Here is a 17,500-nt window from a genome sequence, read left to right on the forward strand (position 1 = left end):
TGGTGAGTTTTGGGCGCGTGTGTGTGTGTGTGTGTGTGTGTGTGTGTGTGTGTGTGTGTGTGTGTGTGTGTGTGTGTGTGTGTGTGTGTGTGTGTGTGTGTGTGTGTGTGTGTGCGTGCGTGTGTGTGTGCGTGCGTGCGTGCGTGCGTGTGTGTGTGTGTGTGTGTGTGTGTGTGTGTGTGTGTGTGTGTGTGTGTGTGTGTGTGTGTGTGTGTGTGTGTGTGCGTGCGTGCGTGTGTGTGTGCGTGTATGTATGCGTGTGTGTGTGTGTGTGTGCGTGCGTGTGTGTGTGCGTGTATGTGTGTGTGTATTTACATGTATTAATATCTATGTATCGGTCTATTTATCCATCTATCTATCTATCTGTCTGTATACAGCATATACAACAATATTTCCCATGAATATACGGTTATTTTTTTTTTACCGCGTGATCTGTACAAAAGTAACAAAATTGCCTTTGTAAGTCGAAAAGGTATGAATGAGAATTTTTTAAATGGTAAATTACCTACCTGGCCCGTTTTAATATTATCTTCACCGGAATCTCATAGTTATGTACGTAATTAGCGTCGTATTGTGCTAATTACAGCTCTTGAAGATTTCAGTTTAATAATTTTGCTTCATTCCTTTTTTCTGATTTTGCCACGATGAACAACCGTCCCATCCTTTTTTTGTTCCAGGTGGTGCGTCATCCTTTCGAGAGAGCTCTTTCGGCCTATCGGGACAAGCTTGAGGATTATGCACGAGACCTGAAAGACAGGTAAGATATGAATGGTTACAGAGAGAGACAGTAATAGAATAATGTGTGATTATTGTTCTATTTTCCTTGATTGAGCCGGATAGGGAAGTGTACAGACTATGTTTCCTTGAGAGACATTTTAAAGATGAGACAATGATCACATCCTTACTGTGATTTGCCATTGCCGTTTTTTTTAATCTAGGAATTGTGAATTGACTCCTGTCGTTTTTATATTGCGATTTTCCAGGGGAGGCTATTATTATGCAATCTACGGCAAGAAAATAGTCAAGGCCTACCGCAAAGAGGGGACCAGTGGAGAGGACAGCAACCAGCACAGGGAACCAACCTTCCGCGAATTCATCCAGTACCTCCTTGACACAGACGTCGAGGAGTACGACGAGCACTGGAGACCCATTTCCCTTCTGTGCACACCTTGCCACATCAAGTATGATGTCATTGCAAAGATGGAGACCTTGTCGAAGGATGCTGACTTCATCCTGTACCATCGTGGGCTTGCTGATAACGTTCATATAGAATGGTCACACAAAACAGACCAGCTGCAGAAGACGTCAGATGTGGCAAGAACGTATTTCTCACAGCTGACCTCCAGTGAAGTGAAGCAGCTGTATCATAAATATCTTCTAGACTTTCTAATGTTCGAGTATGATTTGGAGCCGTACATGAAATTAACGCAGACGCAAAAAATCAACACAACTTTGACCATTGATGGGAATGAGGGCGAGGAAGAGTACTATAATGAAGACGATGAAGAGTATAGTGAAGATAATGATGATGAAGATGAGGAGGAGGAAGTAGAGTATGAGGAAGAGGAGACTCCTAATACAGGTGATCATAATTATGAAGAATATGCAGTCAATGATAAAATCGGTGAAGTTGATAATAACATTTAAAGTATTGTCATGGATTATTTGGTATTGTTTTACCTATAGGAGTTATTATTGGCACATTGGTGGTTACACAGCAAAGTGCCAATAAGGCTTCTTATTTCTATCTGTGATTTTAACATTTAAAAGTTACATTGATTTTTAAATATATAAATATTCACTGCAGTACATGTTCATACCTTAAAATATCAGTCACTGAGATGCAAAAAGATCATAGCAAAATAACAAAACAAAATCCTCTACAGTAATTCATAAACATTGAATAAACCAGTACTTATATAGAAGGTTTTATGTGTCGGCTTATGTATTTTACACTTGTATGCTGAGCTTCTAGAAAGTGGGTCTGCAGTAATACAGAAAATGGGGCATTGAAACAATGTTATGTATTAGTTAAGTCGTGTTTTTTTTACTTTAAGGTCTAAGCACTTGCCATTCATCATATATTGTCATCTGTGAGATCATTGCATTCATTGCTTAGCTCAATTATCTAAGGGCCAAACATTTAATGTAAGTAATATTTTTACTGTGGGCTGTTCCAAATCAAATTTACAGAACCAACATTATAGTTGTTGCAACTACAGATATAAAAAGTATAAGTATGCCTTTGTTCCGAATTGTGGCATGTGACATAGTTTGCTTCTTAGGACTTTCATGTATTTGCAACATCTTTTGCCTAATACAGAAGGAATTATGTCCACCAGATTATAATCTAATGCTGTACTAGATCAACTGATCTCATTTTACATGTTTTAAGATAAATTTACTTTATATATGTCTATACATATACATTATGTGTATATATATATATATATATATATATATATATATATATATATATATATATATATATATATAATATATATATTATATATACATACACATACACGTATATATACACATACATATATATTTAGATTTATGTATGTATGTATGTGTACACACACACACACACACACACACACACACACACACACACACACACACACACACACACACACACACACACACACACACACACACACACACACACATATATATACTTAAATTGAATTATCCCATCAGTTGTGATATTTATGATAAATAAGTATGTAAAATGAATGAATGAAATTAAATGAATGTTGTTTTTAAAATGACATTGAATGAAACAAAACACATGGTGTGTTCTGTATGTCATTAGATATAAGTTATATTGCTAATCAAATAAGACATCTTGTAAAACCAGCTATAGGCAAGACAGAATGTAAAACCTTACTATCTTGTCTAAAGCACCAGCACCTTCTGTGAAGGTTTGAGAGCAATGGGAGAACAATTATTATTTATGAAAATGTGAGTAATGGGGCACAAGAGCATTTTTTTTACTCACTGTATCACTCAAACACTTCTCTATGAGTAGTGAATAAAGTGTTGAGCAATATCATTTTTGTTTTTCTCTCTTTCTGCAAACTCTTGGAGTAAGCAAAATAACATTCCTTTAAGGCTGTTTATTTATGAAATCTTCAATTTACAATATTTACATATATTTTTCATATGGTAATGAATATTCTTTTTTCATATAAAGTGCAAATTTCAGTTATATAATAAATAAAACCCAAGAACCTCAAATTACCCCACTACAACTGAAGTCAGATGAATTTATAACTTTTTTCGTGTGGGAGGAGAAGGCTGTCATCAGTACACCCTATTCTAAGCACTGCCTTAACGGACTGTAGCCAAATGACATTGTTACCTACACAGAAGAGGGAAAGATAGTCTAACAATTCATGGTAAATACTTCAAATCACAAATTCAAAATCTAATTATAAGATTCTGCGTTATCCTTCCTATTTTATGATTTTAATGAAAACTCACAAATTACTTTTCAGATTGTCTATGATTTGAAAATAACTTTATTTTTAAAGCAAGGAATACTTCTAAAAACAAACTACTTCAGAATCAGCAAATTTCTAACAGCTAACAAAGCTTTAATTGCCAGGGGTGTTGCCAGTTCTTCCGTGTCTCCTTGTCAATAAAATCCTGGTTCCATTTTGTAGCCGTTATTGTTTCATCCTCCTCAAGTGCTTTTTCATCCACCTTGATGTGGGGGGAGTATATGAATTCTCCAGTTTCCTGAAAAAAAAGCAAAGAAATAAGCATTAACAATAAGCATTCTGAGAGAATATTAGATACACCATACAGGTATATGAAATATATATATATATATATATACAAAAAAAAAAAACATTAATCAGAACATATATCACAAAAGAGTACAAATCCTCCAACAAAGTCTACTACATTATGATGCTGACAAAAAAGTCCTGAACTAAAAATATGATACATGTTATATAAACATTTCCAAAAATTACTGTTAATTCTCTCTGTACTACAATGTTATCAAAAGAAATGACTATTGTCAAATAAATGTTCAAATCTATCCACAAGTGATGTGGATAATCTTCTCCGTAATAAATGTTAGTGCCGGCAAACGTACAAGAATCTAAATTCTATAAAAACCTTATCAGGAAAATATAAAGCTGTCAGGATATCAAAAATAGCAGGTAAAAATACTTGCAATACAGAGTTACAAAACATATTCACAATACTGTTAACTGCTGCAAATTAGTGTATTTTCTAGGTATTAAATGAAGTGAAATATAGAAAAAAAGAGAAAAAATAAATGCAACTTAAGGGGGGTATCCCTACTTCCAAAAGAGCCTACGATTACGGAAAAAACGACTGATAGACTATACACAAGTTGCTTATAAAAGCATGAAGCTATAGCAGTACTATAAAATAATAAAAAACCTGATAACCATAAAACAATAAAGAACACAAGCATATGTAAAACATGGTTGACATGAACATACCCTCATGAAACAACACGTTGGATCCGCATCTTCGGGCAAGTTTTCCGGAACTCTTAGGGGAGTTACTTTCACCAAGTGCTTCACTTTCCAAAGCATTGCGTTGTTTTCCGGGTTGTTCTTTATCACTGCCACATCACTTCTCTGAAATAAATACATCTGATATGATAATGGGTTGGATGTACGAAAAAGATGACCGAGATGCTGATCTGTAGAACTTTGAATTACATTTTGCACGCATTTGAGCAAAGGTCAAAACAGGTGATCAAGGTAGTATAGTTTTCGAGCAGCCATTGGTCTTTTAGGGTTTGTTTTGATAACACTGATTTTGTATCTTTTGTGTGTGTGTGTGTGTGTGTGTGTGTGTGTGTGTGTGTGTGTGTGTGTGTGTGTGTGTGTGTGTGTGTGTGTGTGTGTGTGTGCGTAAGTGTGTGTGTGCGTAAGTGTGTGTGTAAGTGTGTGTAAGTGTGTGAGTGTGTGTGTGTGTGTGTGTGTGTGTGTGTGTGTGTGTGTGTGTGTGTGTTTATGTGAATGTGTGTATGTGTGTGCGTGTGTGTGTTTGCCTGTGTGTGTGTGCGCATGTGTGTGTGTGTGTGCGCATGTGTGTGTGTGTGTGCGCATGTGTGTGTGCGTGTGTGCATGTGTGTGTGCGCGCGTGCATGTGTGTGTGCGCGTGTATGTGTGTGTGTGCGCGTGTATGTGTGTGTGTGCGCGTGTATGTGTGTGTGTGCGCGTGTATGTGTGTGTGTGCGCGTGTATGTGTGTGTGTGCGCGTGTATGTGTGTGTGTGCGCGTGTATGTGTGTGTGTGCGCATGTATGTGTGCGCGCGCGCGTGTGTGTGTGTGTGTGTGTGTGTGTGTGTGTGTGTGTGTGTGTGTATGTGTGTGTGGGTGTGTGTGTGTGTGTGTGTGTGTGTGTGTGTGTGTGTGTGTGTGTGTGTGTGTATGTGTATGTGTATGTGTACGTGTTTGTGTACGTGTTTGTGTATGTGTATGTGTATGTGTATGTGTTTGTGTATGTGTGTGTATGAATATGTGTATGTGTGTGCTCTTTATACACATATTTATACTTTGGTAGAAAAACCCATAATACACAAACTATATTTATTGAAGAAAGTTAAAAGCTCATGATCAGCAATTGGGCATGGGATAGCGTCAGTGTGAAGAAAAATATCAGGTCTGTTTATTATTATGGCATCTAATACGGAAGAGGTACTTTCTGTAATCCTTGTAGCTTATTTATGAGTTGTTTTACTTCATTCTTATAAATCATCCCAGTTAACTTTAGCACAGTATTTTGAGTTGCTACCGCCTAAGTGGTGTTGGTCATAACCCTCAAGATAGCCAATGTTCTCATGACAGTTTATCTGTTGTCTAATAACTCCCTATTTCATATACACACCCTCCCTATAATACTTCTCCCAATCCCAGCCAGGCTTTGTGTCCACCCAGCAATCAGACTGTAAATTATCTATTGTACATCATCGTACTTACCACCTATCCTAGATTAATTGTAGAACAATACTAACCAAACAAAAAACAGAATATAATCAACCTAAGGAAAACAAACAAGTTAATCACAAAACCATAAAAACTAAACAAACCTTTTTGTCGAGACCTAACTGCTTCATGATCATCTTATCCCACCATGGCTTTTTCCGAAGACATCTCACTCTTGTGACCAGGTGCAAAGGCGCAGGGTCGTAGAGTGGGTCAACCTGGCCGGGGTATCTGGCAAAAAATAGAAGTTAGTCGTTTCACATTAGGTGACCTGGTCTGTGTCATGTACAAAACATTATGCATTTGGTTACTAATGACTTGTGTAAATATATGAATCATGAGATTATAAATTTGTTCATAATTTGAATTATTATTCAGAGCTTGGGTTGCTCTTCCGATGCTTTATAAAGTTTTTATGGGCACCAGTTATATCTACTATTATCTATGAGAAATAAAAAAACAACACCAATTTGTAACATTCACATCTCATAAGGAAATAAAAATTGATAACACAAACATCGTAATGGAACCCGCCTACCATTAACTAAAAACATAAAGAACTGCATGTGTATTAGGTGGGGAAAAATTAAGAAAAGGTACAAGTCAGTGAATCACTTCCTCTATCCTTTATGAATCATAAGCCAGCATATCATTATTTTTCCTAATGTAAAAAAAAAAAAAATTATAAAATAAAAATGGATGAAGAACTAAGGAAAAAAAAAAAGGATATCTATAGCATACAGAGACTTGCACAAATGAAAAGTATAATGTATGAAGATCATGGATTCCTTTCCACTCTTATTCCTTTCCCTGCGAACGACATTTCATAAACCAACTCTGTGAACTTTACCCTACCTTGGGTAATACTGGAATCCGAAATACTGCAAACTTCCATCTGGTAGCTGCTGCGGGTATTCTCCCTTGTTTCCCACAGGGCAGTCTGGAGGAGCTGGGTGTTGTACTTCTCCTGTGGACCAGCTGATTGAGTGGCCCTTTCCAGCCGCTGAGCTTTTGCCCCTCACTGATACTGCGGATGCTGATGGTGCTTGAATTCTTAGCAGCGCTTGACGAAGCATCTGGTGCATTAGAACAAATTAGGGTGTTATCAACTGACAATATATGTCTTACATTTTTTATGCTCAATAGAAAGTGGGGGGGCGGGGAAAAATCAACAATAAATATGAAGGATAAAATAAAAATAATGCATTTCTAATCCTACATAAAAAGAATAAAATAAAAGTAATCCATTTCTAATAATAAAAAAAGAATAGAATAAAAATAACACATTTATAATGCTAAATAAAAGGGAACTACAAATCCATTCATCTCCCATTTGAGTATTAATCATTCTTGTCAATAAGTAATGTTTACTGGTGGATATGATATGTTTCCAAAGGAAAGTTCTATCTGACAAGTTAAAAATGCATCAAGAATAAACATTGATTATGATGCACAAATTCTGCTAATTTATGGGGTTTTATTATGAAAAGCAGCTCTCTGAGATACAATTCACTCTAGTTTTCATCTTTTTCAAGCTTGTCAATAATAATAATAATAATAATAATAATAATAATAATAATAATAATAATAACAATAATAGAAATAATAACATTAATAGTATAAACATGAACAGCTAAGATAACCATGTTCTTACAATATCTTATCATTAAATTACAAAATAAAGACTATTACAAAAATCATGTAGAAAAATAAAATACAACATGATATATGTCTATGAAACCTGAATAAAAATGAAAATCATGAACTCTAACTATGTAGTATATTATGAGGAACAAGAGATGAATACTTAATATAACATACTGGATATTACAAAACCTTGATCATCCATAGTAATATGAGGCACACAAATCTAATATTCATTAATTTCTTACACAAAAACTGTCTAAGAGATCTGCTGCTTCCACTTCCTGAACGAAGTGTCACCAATAAAGCATTTCTTCATAGAGATCTTGTCAATGTAATTACTATGTTTTCTCAATATGATTCAAACATTCTTAGTGATTAGTACGTAAATCATGAATAGATTAATAAAAAAATGTTTAGACACCAGCCTAAACTGAAGACCAGAAATCGTGTTACTATACAATCCAGAATAAATCCACGTCAAATCCACATTTCATGATTCAGGAAAGGCCTACAAAACTTCACCATGTGTATTATGACTAGATAAAGTTCTGACATTTTATTTCCTAATAAAATGCCAAGGAGGCTGAAAGTTCTATAAGTCATAGCACTTCTTGCTACATAGGTCTGTAGACAACCAACTCTGGGTTTACTTCTTCTTAGCGGAAGTTATTCAAGTCAATTTTCATCAGCACACATCAATAAGTTCAAGGTTAAAAGTACATGGAATTGAGACACTCACTAATTCCTTCCTGAATTAGTTACAATGTTCATTTCCTTTCACTTGAGATTCACGCACCAATGCCTTCAGCATATGGATCCAGTAATGGTAACATGTACTAGATGCCTTTGCATATCATAAACCTCTTTTAGGCCTCATGTCCCACATGAATATTAATCATTCCTTTCAAAACGTAATGTTTAGTGGTGGATATAAGGCTAAATAAGAAACCTTGCCAATAAGCATATGGAAGATATTTCATAACCTTCGTTGCAGAACATTAACGGTGGAGGTTATGACAGCCTGACAACACTACCTGAATATGTCATTAAAATACTGAATAACTATAATATCTTTCATAGGTAACTGATGTGAAAAGAATGTTGAATTATTGAATCCATGTTTTGTTTCTTATTTTCGTGTTGTTGGGTAATAAACAGCATCTTTTATAATAATTACAGTTATTTTTATCATTTTCTAATCATGCTTTTACGTGTTCTTCACAACTATTGCATAAATATCTTAAACTCTGCAGTCTACGACATTCATTGTGGAAATTATACTTTTGTCTTAACTTTACCAGTAGTGATGAGGTATGGAATGGCAATTTTAATGAAAATATTTGCCGTGACACCTCTTAAAATGGGTTCGTTTTAAAGCTTGCAACAATTTAACCACCATTAATTGTTAAAACACAAAATTGATTTTGTTAAGTAACCAACACCTCAAGAATATTTAAAACCGACGTGAATTATGCTTCTAATACCGGTAGATAGGAATCGAACACATAATACATCCCCTACAGTGTTACCATGAACCGATATATACGAATATAAATCAATAAAATCACAAAAAATAATGAAAATCGGATCACCTTTCCCGGCCCGTGGAGATCCCGAGAGCCTCGAGAAATCAACAAACACGAAACCAATGTTGTTTTTGCAGACGAATTTTGCTTCATATGCGAACGGCGTTTTACTTCTTCCTTTTTGCTTATTTTCCAGGATTTATTCAATTAACTGGGATATCTTTGTTTATCTTATTTCCATTCTTATTTTTTGTGCATTTCTTAAAGCTTCTGAAGTATCTAGGGGAGTTATTTAATGCGTTTTTGTCTTATGCGAACGGAATTATATCTTTAAATTTTGCGTAGATGTTTAAGGATTTATCTCTTTTATATCAGATCTTGGTATAATAAGTTTCTAAACATTTTTTTCATAATATGTACATGTATAAGATGTATCAAGAAAAACATTTTCTTTATTTATTACTTGCAAACCGGGTTGTATTTTCCTCGGTATTTTCTTCAAATTATGCGCGATTTTTGAGTATCTATTTCATTCTACAATTATTCTATGCAATGTAGAATCTAATATATTTTTGGTTATGTAGAGTTTGATATGTATGTCAAATATCTATCTGTGTTACAGGGAACTTAAATGCATTACCATAAAGACCTATATTTATCCATCTTACTACATGATTTCACCCTAATTAGCCATCTAAAAAAAGGAATTATTACTTATATCATCACATCCCATATAAAGTCATTCCAAAATGTTTAATAAAATCAATTCGGTTAAAGAGTTCAAGATAAGTTGTTTACAAACGTTCTCGTATGAACTCGTGTTTTTAAATCATTAATCTTCAAGGTTTCTTATTTATTCTTCATAGTCATGGCTGGAATGTCCTTAAATGATTACTTTCAGAGGGTAAGTTGGCTTTTATTGCACTAGTGTATCAGATATATCTAAAGGCAAGGGTTATAGTGCCTATTTGTTAGAATTGTGCGAGGCCCGACCAAAGAATATTCGTATACTTGACATGCATAAATTAAGAAATAAATGCATATTTATCAGTCTAGACATGCATATCAACCGGGGAAATAGATAATTAAATGTATGTCTATCAGATATATAGACAGATAGACCTTTATTTCTGCGTCTGTATTTATGGAAATTCATTGGGTCGGGCCTGGCACAATTCTACCAAACCGGCCGATAGACACGGATCCCTTTCTACACGATGATTTTCTTGCTTAGAGGCACGATTTGTGTAGGCTAACCTAATCTGACTTGACCAACCTAACCTAACTTAAATAAACTAACCTAACTTAACCTACCTGACCTAACTCAACCAACCTAACCTAACCTGCAAAGGTCAGACAGGGCCATGATGTAGAGTATACAAGCTAAACATGATGATGATGTTACCAAAATGGCTAAAATTTAGAATCCCCGATCGGAAGTGACTGCAGCCATCTTGCTTCTAATGAACGATGAGTGCCAATTCGGCTGCGTCCGACAACCTCGTTCTTAATTCGAGGAAGTGTTCCAGTTGTCCGTCTCTGCAGAAAGATTTTCTACTGATAGAGAAATGGATCTGTTTCCATAGAATTATTTTCGGGCTAAGCGGCACAGATTTTTTTTCCCTTTCTATAACTACTTTGATATCTAAATGAAGAAATTATGTTACCTATTGTTTGTTTTTGTACAGTACATCTTAAATGTGTAAGGATTTCTGTAATATTTACATATTAGTTTGTGTAAATATCTTTCAAAGGTATTCAGAAAGTAGATTGGCTGCCTCCTTATGTATGCACATTGAAGACAATTAATTTGTGACTTTTTGGAGTATAAAAAATATAAAGACAACATAATTATTATTATTTATTTATTTTTTTTGTGTGTGTGTATGTGATTTTGCGATTTTGCACAAGAGTTCCTGATAACAGGTCACAATGATTAGGGTCTAATAGATGGATTCCTCTCACTCGTTACTATTAAAACATGTAGAAATTATTGCTTGTAAACCCCACAGTTAGAAAATATCTTGGCCCTAACAGCAGGGGAGAGCATGTGGAGAACATTTCCACAGAGAGAAGAAAAAAATACCACCTGCCTGATGTATGACATAATCTGCCTATGCAAAGAATAATGTCACAAATCAATGAAAATAGATAGCACAAATGTTAAGTCTACAGTAATTAGCAGAGCCCCAGGCTAGGGAAATATGGGGATTGGGTGGGATGAAGCCCTGCGTTTGGAAGGTTTTCTATTCATGCAACTCCCAAGTTTGTTGGTTGGAGTAAGAGGGACTCGGATGGAAGCAGTCACTTTATAAACATTGGCATCATTTTTGACATTTTCAGAAGGGTTGACAAATATGGTAAAACTACTTTCAGTCGTATGATAGATATAAGGTTTGTCTTTTTTGTTTTCTTGTAATAATGATAACCTTATGAAGGGAAGGTTCTAAGGAAAATGCCTCCAAATTAAAGGAAATTAAATGAGTTGGCCAAATAGATTAATAGATAAACAAATTGTTTTATTAATGTCGAGAAATCCTGGACCACTATAATTCACTTTGAAGTCCAAACAGTAATAGTGATACTGACATAAGGGGTTGGACATGGGAGAAAGATAAAGGGACAGAGTGTGAAGAGGAGTAGTTTAAGGTGAAATGAGGAAATTGAGGAAGCAGGAAACAGATGGATAGGGAATAAAAGCAGTGGGTTAGGTGAATGGAGAAAAGATAGGGTCGCAGGCAAAAGGGAGTGGTAGGGAAATAGCTGAGATGGATGGGAATTGGTGATGGAAGAGAGAAGTAGATGAAAAGGAGGGGAAATGTGAAGGGAGATGTAGGGGAAGTGGGAGAGGAGAAAGAAGTAATAAAAAGGGAAAAGGGATATGGTGTCAGGGGAGGGTAATGGAAGGAAGGCTAGCAGGAATTACAGTTCTTTACATTAAACTACAGTGCTGAATTGGTCAATCTATTCTTTAGACCCTCTAGACCCCCCCCACACACACACACACACATTTTAGTTAATATTTCAGGTCTGTTATAAGAGAATCTTCCATAGTCCCATAGAGGTTGTTTGCATGTTTGTCTTTTTAGTTTTTATAAAAGATGTAAGTAAGTTTTATATCATAATCTCTGTTTTTACAGGTACAAGGGGCCTTTTATAACCAGGATGGAGAAACTCTGGGGGTAAGTAATAAGTGCTTTTAAGTAAATTCAAGAACATTTATTTTAATTTCGTATTCATTATAACAAATATTATTATGACGATGGATGTTTAGAAGACACCAACATAGTAAATACTGGTCTTGTCCTGATTGGTCAACAGACCTTTACCACATATTCTCTGGTAAAATAACATGGAGTTCGATACCTTCTTGGTAATTTGTGTTAAAGAAGAAGCCAGTCTAACGTATCTTATTCAGAATATAAAGATGTAAGTAGAAACATGTCAGGCACATCTCAGTTTATGAAATTGCTCATTATGATTCATCTTGATGAGCTTTGTCCAACCAGTCCATCTGTTTCAAAATGGAAATCACTGTGTTTTGTATTTTTTACTTTATTAGTATCATTATTATATGTATTGAATAGAAACAATTTCTTCAATGAAATTTTTATTTCTCCATGTTATTATTGATGTATTTTCTGACTACAGGAGCTGATATCATTCAGAGATCCACATGTTATGAGCTCAAGATTGATGTTAGAAAAGCCAGAGCGAGATGTAGAAAGATGCATCGATCAGTCTCTGGCAGAAATTATTGCTGGGCACTTAAGGTAAATTAATTGACTTTTCTTTGTTCTTTTTTCAAAAGGATTAATGTCGAACTTCAGGTTTTGTTCAGATACTTAAACAATATTGGTTTTGCCATGAAATTTTTTTTTTTTTTAATATTTTATCTGCTTCTTATATAGAGAGAGGCTAGTTTTAAGGAATAAAATAACCCCAAGAAAGGAAAAGGTTCACTTCTTGAAATGAAACAGAGCCATTATATGAAAGGAACATGAAATTGCAACATTTTGAATTAATTAGGCTTAGCCACCTCATCATATGGTAAAACAAAGTCCACTCCAGTTTCATCATCTGATTAGAAGTCTAGTCTGATTCAAAATATCACAGATCAGTGTAACTTTATTATTGTGAGTGCATTTAATTTTGATCTTTGTGCACATATTATTGTGTTTGTACTTATATTTCACTTCTTATTCCACCTGTGACAAGAGATATGAATTATACTAATCATAAACAATATAGTATGAATGTCTTCATCTAGAGAATTTTCCTTTGTTTAGGTTTTGAAATATGGATTGTACCGAAGTTACTTGAATGGTAACCCATAAACATACATGTATCTTTGACATTTTCCGTGTAATTATATAGTTCAGGAAGAAGGAAAGCTTGCAGTGTGACAGTAGTGTCAGCTCAAATTAATAATATGATTGGCAAGTGAGGACAGGAATGAGTTGAATGTATGAACAATAACTTTTTTCAAATTAGCATTACTTGATAAACATAGGAACAAAATTGTCACAATCGAAATATTGTATAAGATTAAGTAACCAGTATTACCAGTAGGATACATTGTTTTCGAATGTTTTTTAAATGGTTTATATTTCATGTTATGGCATATAATATTAATGTATCAACATTTCAGAGCAGTGTGGGCAGCAAGTTCAGGAGATTGCGTAGAAGCTTGGAAGACACAGATGCTGGTCGCACATTCTGTAGCCCGGTTTATGCAAGAGTTCAAAGAAGAGAATTGGATGCTGCCAATGATGAACACTGCATGTTTAGACTTACGGTAAGTTTATAATCCATATATACAAGTTTACTCCCTATTTTATATTACTTTTAGGAATATCACTTTTACTCTACAGGTTTTGCACTTGCTAAATATGTCATTAGAAATATAGGTTTAAGATGCTCATAATGCAAGATTATATGAAATGAAAGTGTATTAGTCATTTTAGGATTGTTTTATGAAATGTTTCTGATTAAACCTTTTCTTTTTTTTACTAATGCTATCAATAATGCTGTTATTATTATTATAGACACTAATTACTATAATCTTTTTGATGTTGCTACTAGCAATAAAAGATAAAAGTATTTTTGAAAATCAAGGAAAAGGGTAAAGAGGTGAGATAGGTAGTACTATTATTTGACTCTTTGGTGACTTGCGTACTTGTGAAGCCATCTATGTGTAAAGACATTTAATAAACTAAACTCACAGTGGCTATGGGATGTAAGTACATGCCTTCCCTGGGAGCACTCTTTTTTCAATATTATCAGCATTAAAATGAAATAAGTTATAGTGAAAGTTAGATTGAAAATGCATCCAATGTTCACCATAATTACAGGTTATTCGCACTGGCGGCAGATCAGGAGTTAACACGGACGGGAAAAAGCAAACCTGGAGAAACTCTAGAGAAGGCTGCCGAGGCTCTTATGAGCTGCTTCAGAGTCTGTGCTGCTGATACGTATGTTGTACAGTGATTCTTGTTTCACTGTAAATGATAGGAATAGTAGTAATTTACCTTTGTTAACTATTTAGCCCTTCTTGTGTCATAAGTGTTCAAAATTGTTTACCTTATTGTAAAGTTCAAGAGATATAATATGTATTTAATTTAACTTTTGAGCTGTTTGTACACACAATGATTCTGTTTTTCTTGTGATTGGTGATAATATAGGTGACTTTATTTTTATATTAAACATTGAACTATCTTATTATACAACTTTTTTTTTCCCGTTTTCCACAGGCGAACAGGGGAAGATTGTACAAAGCGTTGGGGGCTACTGTACCTGGTCAATCAGTTCTTCAAGATATACTTCAAGATCAACAAGCTCAACTTGTGCAAGCCGATGATCCGTGCAATTGAAGCGCTGGCTTTCAAGGATCGTTTTTCACTCTCTCAGCTTATTACCTACAAATATTACACTGGCAGAAAAGACATGTTTGACTCTGATTTTAAGTCAGGTGTGCATTTGATATTTAACTTTTTTATGATTTGTACTAATAAAAATTTACTGTATTTTAAATTGTATTTGCCTAAGTAAAGGAGAAAAAAATTATATTAATATTGAAATGTCCACTTTTCATTATCAGATTGTATTTTTGATATTTATTCCTGTTAGCATTAGCTGTAAATTATATAACTCTAGCTAATGTGTCTGTAGTTTTGAACATATGTGATTAGGAATTATAGACATACAGGAGTGTTTTTTTCTCTATAAAGATACACATGAATATCTTTCTTTCAGCTGATGCTACACTTTCGTTTGCCTTTCAAAGATGTCATAAAGGGAGCAGAAAGAACAAGAGACGCATCCTAATTTACCTTATTCCTGTAAAAATGTTGCTGGTAAGTGAGCCGTTTCATATCATACAGTGTGAAATAAAGAGGTATTTATATATATTTTAACTATTTATATATTTATTTTCTCTCTACTTTCTGGCTTTTACAAGCAAAAGGGAGATCATGAAATATTTGTACAAAATAAGAAAATTTGAAATAACCAACCATCCACAGCATATTTCGTCACAAAGATATTTCTTCTTTCATTTCTATACCTGAAAGGATAGTGAAGCACAGTTGTTATTGTCCTTTCCAAAAAATGGATGAAGATTATATGATTTCTGCTTTGAAATAGTGGAAATTATATTCTGTTAGAATTTAGGAGACAGAATTTTGCTGAAATAATTGTACACATGATTGGATTTTTTTTTAATAAGGGACTTTAAAATAGAGACAGTGGAGGTTTTAACTTTATGCATGTTGCACAATGCAGATTATCACCATTGGTTATTGTTTCAGGTGTACGATACATTATATGTAAGATAGCATTGTTGAGGAAAGGAAATATAATTAAAGAAATGTGTGGAAAATACATTTAGTTTAAAATTTTCACTTATAGAGCAAATGGAAGTTCAGTCACAGATGCTATGCTTTTGTAAATTATTTTAAGGTTTGACAAGAGATACAATGTTCCTAATAAAAACAAATGCTAATTATTGCTGTCATTATTTTATCATTATTATAACTAGTACTAGTACTAATGTCTAATGCTGTAATATTATGAGTATCAATGTTATGATTATTGTACCTCTCATTACTATCATGACTTTCTATATTGATTTTTATTATTTCTTTATCACACTCTGTTTCTTTTTTGTTTTAGGGTTACTTGCCAAAACTTTCTCTACTGGAGCGGTACAATCTGCCAGAGTTCCGAGAAGTTGTAGCATCCGTTCGGCAGGGAAATGTGCGCCTATTGTCAGAGACTTTGACAAAGCACAAGAGTTTCTTCATAGGAGCAGGAATATACCTTATTCTTGAGAAATTGAAAACACTTGCTTTCAGAAACCTATTTAAGAAAGTGTAAGTATATATATTAATATAATAAGGCATAGCTTTTCAAATATACATTTGCATGTTATTAAAGATTGTGTATAGAATCAAATCAAAGTGTTACCTTTATTAATTAAGTTGCTTTTTATCAGTTTTATTTTTTATCATTATTGTAGCAACATATCACTATCATACCTATTGATGTAATTTTCATTAACCCTTTTTTCATTATTACTGATGAACTTTATTCTTGTTGAGAAATGTAGAAAAGGCATGAATGAGAATGAATATATTGTATTGAGAAGATATTCATTCTCAGTCATACCTTCTCTACATTCATTATTACTATCAGCTGTATCATTTACCTTCCTCCTCACAGGTACCTCATGCTTGGAACCCACCAGATTGAGATTACGTACTTCCTGCAGAGTCTCAAGTGGATGTGTGTTGAAGACGTGGACTTAGATGAGACAGAATGCATCCTGGCCAACATGATCTATGATGGTCGGATGAAGGGGTACATCTCCCATGCTCATAGGAAGCTTGTTGTTAGCAAAAAGGATGCATTCCCTCCATTGATATCAATCTAGGTGAAAGATCTGGGTATGAACTGTGATTTCAGAGTTTACTTTACCTGTGTCTCTTTGGTGTTTCTAGTGTTCAAATGAAAATGATGTGAGAAGTTATAAAAATGTTCAAAAATAAATAAAGTGCCATTGGATATGTTCATTATTTTTTTATTCTGTTTTTTGTACAATTACCAGTTTGATGAAGGGCGAAAGGGAGAATATAGAATGGCTTATGAAAATTTTGCAAAAGGAATATATTAAATTTTTACCAGTGATTCATATTGTTTTATAACCCTATATCATAAGGCCACAAACAATAATCATGTTTGTCAAGTAAGTAAAACAGTAATTACAATAAGGTTAACTATATTAATATGCAAGAAATATTAATATTACCTGTGCATTACACATTTTTTTTACAAGACAGGTAA

At 34.1% G+C, this 17,500-nt stretch overlaps 3 protein-coding genes across 4 annotated transcripts in view; 2 read left to right on the forward strand and 1 right to left on the reverse strand.

Annotated features, from left to right (window-relative positions):
- LOC113812138 (carbohydrate sulfotransferase 11) overlaps positions 1-3,058 on the forward strand; it is a 56,929-nt gene extending 53,871 nt beyond the window's left edge. For both annotated transcript variants that reach the window (XM_070132291.1, XM_070132292.1), the window contains exons 5-7: positions 1-2; positions 678-757; positions 984-3,058. The exon at positions 1-2 is cut by the window's left edge and continues 124 nt beyond it. In XM_070132291.1, coding sequence (XP_069988392.1) covers positions 1-2; positions 678-757; positions 984-1,647 — 746 coding nt within the window. In that variant the 3' untranslated portion in view covers positions 1,648-3,058. The remainder of the gene's footprint in view (positions 3-677; positions 758-983) is intronic.
- Positions 3,059-3,107: 49 nt separating this feature from the next.
- On the reverse strand, positions 3,108-9,359 carry mRpL30 (mitochondrial ribosomal protein L30). Its single transcript, XM_027364184.2, has 5 exons — positions 9,224-9,359; positions 6,840-7,060; positions 6,089-6,215; positions 4,488-4,628; positions 3,108-3,747 (listed from the first exon to the last, which is right to left on the reverse strand). Exons 1-5 carry the CDS (start codon positions 9,308-9,310, stop codon positions 3,592-3,594), a joined length of 732 nt encoding a protein of 243 aa, XP_027219985.2. The 5' UTR covers positions 9,311-9,359; the 3' UTR covers positions 3,108-3,591.
- A 552-nt stretch (positions 9,360-9,911) lies between these two features.
- On the forward strand, positions 9,912-17,344 carry PCID2 (PCI domain-containing protein 2). The gene is made up of 9 exons (XM_027363992.2): positions 9,912-10,061; positions 12,298-12,339; positions 12,809-12,930; positions 13,809-13,955; positions 14,512-14,631; positions 14,911-15,128; positions 15,413-15,513; positions 16,331-16,530; positions 16,880-17,344. The coding sequence occupies exons 1-9, from the start codon at positions 10,026-10,028 to the stop codon at positions 17,088-17,090; spliced, it is 1,197 nt and encodes a 398-aa protein (XP_027219793.1). The 5' UTR covers positions 9,912-10,025; the 3' UTR covers positions 17,091-17,344.
- The last annotated feature ends 156 nt before the right edge of the window (positions 17,345-17,500 follow it).

This window comes from Penaeus vannamei, chromosome 17 (genome assembly GCF_042767895.1).
Source record: "Penaeus vannamei isolate JL-2024 chromosome 17, ASM4276789v1, whole genome shotgun sequence".
NCBI lineage: Eukaryota > Metazoa > Arthropoda > Malacostraca > Decapoda > Penaeidae > Penaeus > Penaeus vannamei.

Excerpts from the sequence above, each read along its gene's own strand:
- mRpL30 (XM_027364184.2), bottom strand. The coding sequence starts at position 9,310 with ATGAAGCAAAATTCGTCTGCAAAAACAACATTGGTTTCGTGTTTGTTG. Across the intron at positions 7,061-9,223 it reads ATCTCCACGGGCCGGGAAAG|ATGCTTCGTCAAGCGCTGCT; the intron begins GTGATCCGATTT and ends CTAATGCACCAG. Across the intron at positions 6,216-6,839 it reads GGATTCCAGTATTACCCAAG|ATACCCCGGCCAGGTTGACC; the intron begins GTAGGGTAAAGT and ends ATTTTTTGCCAG.
- PCID2 (XM_027363992.2), top strand. The coding sequence starts at position 10,026 with ATGGCTGGAATGTCCTTAAATGATTACTTTCAGAGG. Across the intron at positions 12,340-12,808 it reads AGGATGGAGAAACTCTGGGG|GAGCTGATATCATTCAGAGA; the intron begins GTAAGTAATAAG and ends TTCTGACTACAG. Across the intron at positions 14,632-14,910 it reads AGAGTCTGTGCTGCTGATAC|GCGAACAGGGGAAGATTGTA; the intron begins GTATGTTGTACA and ends CGTTTTCCACAG.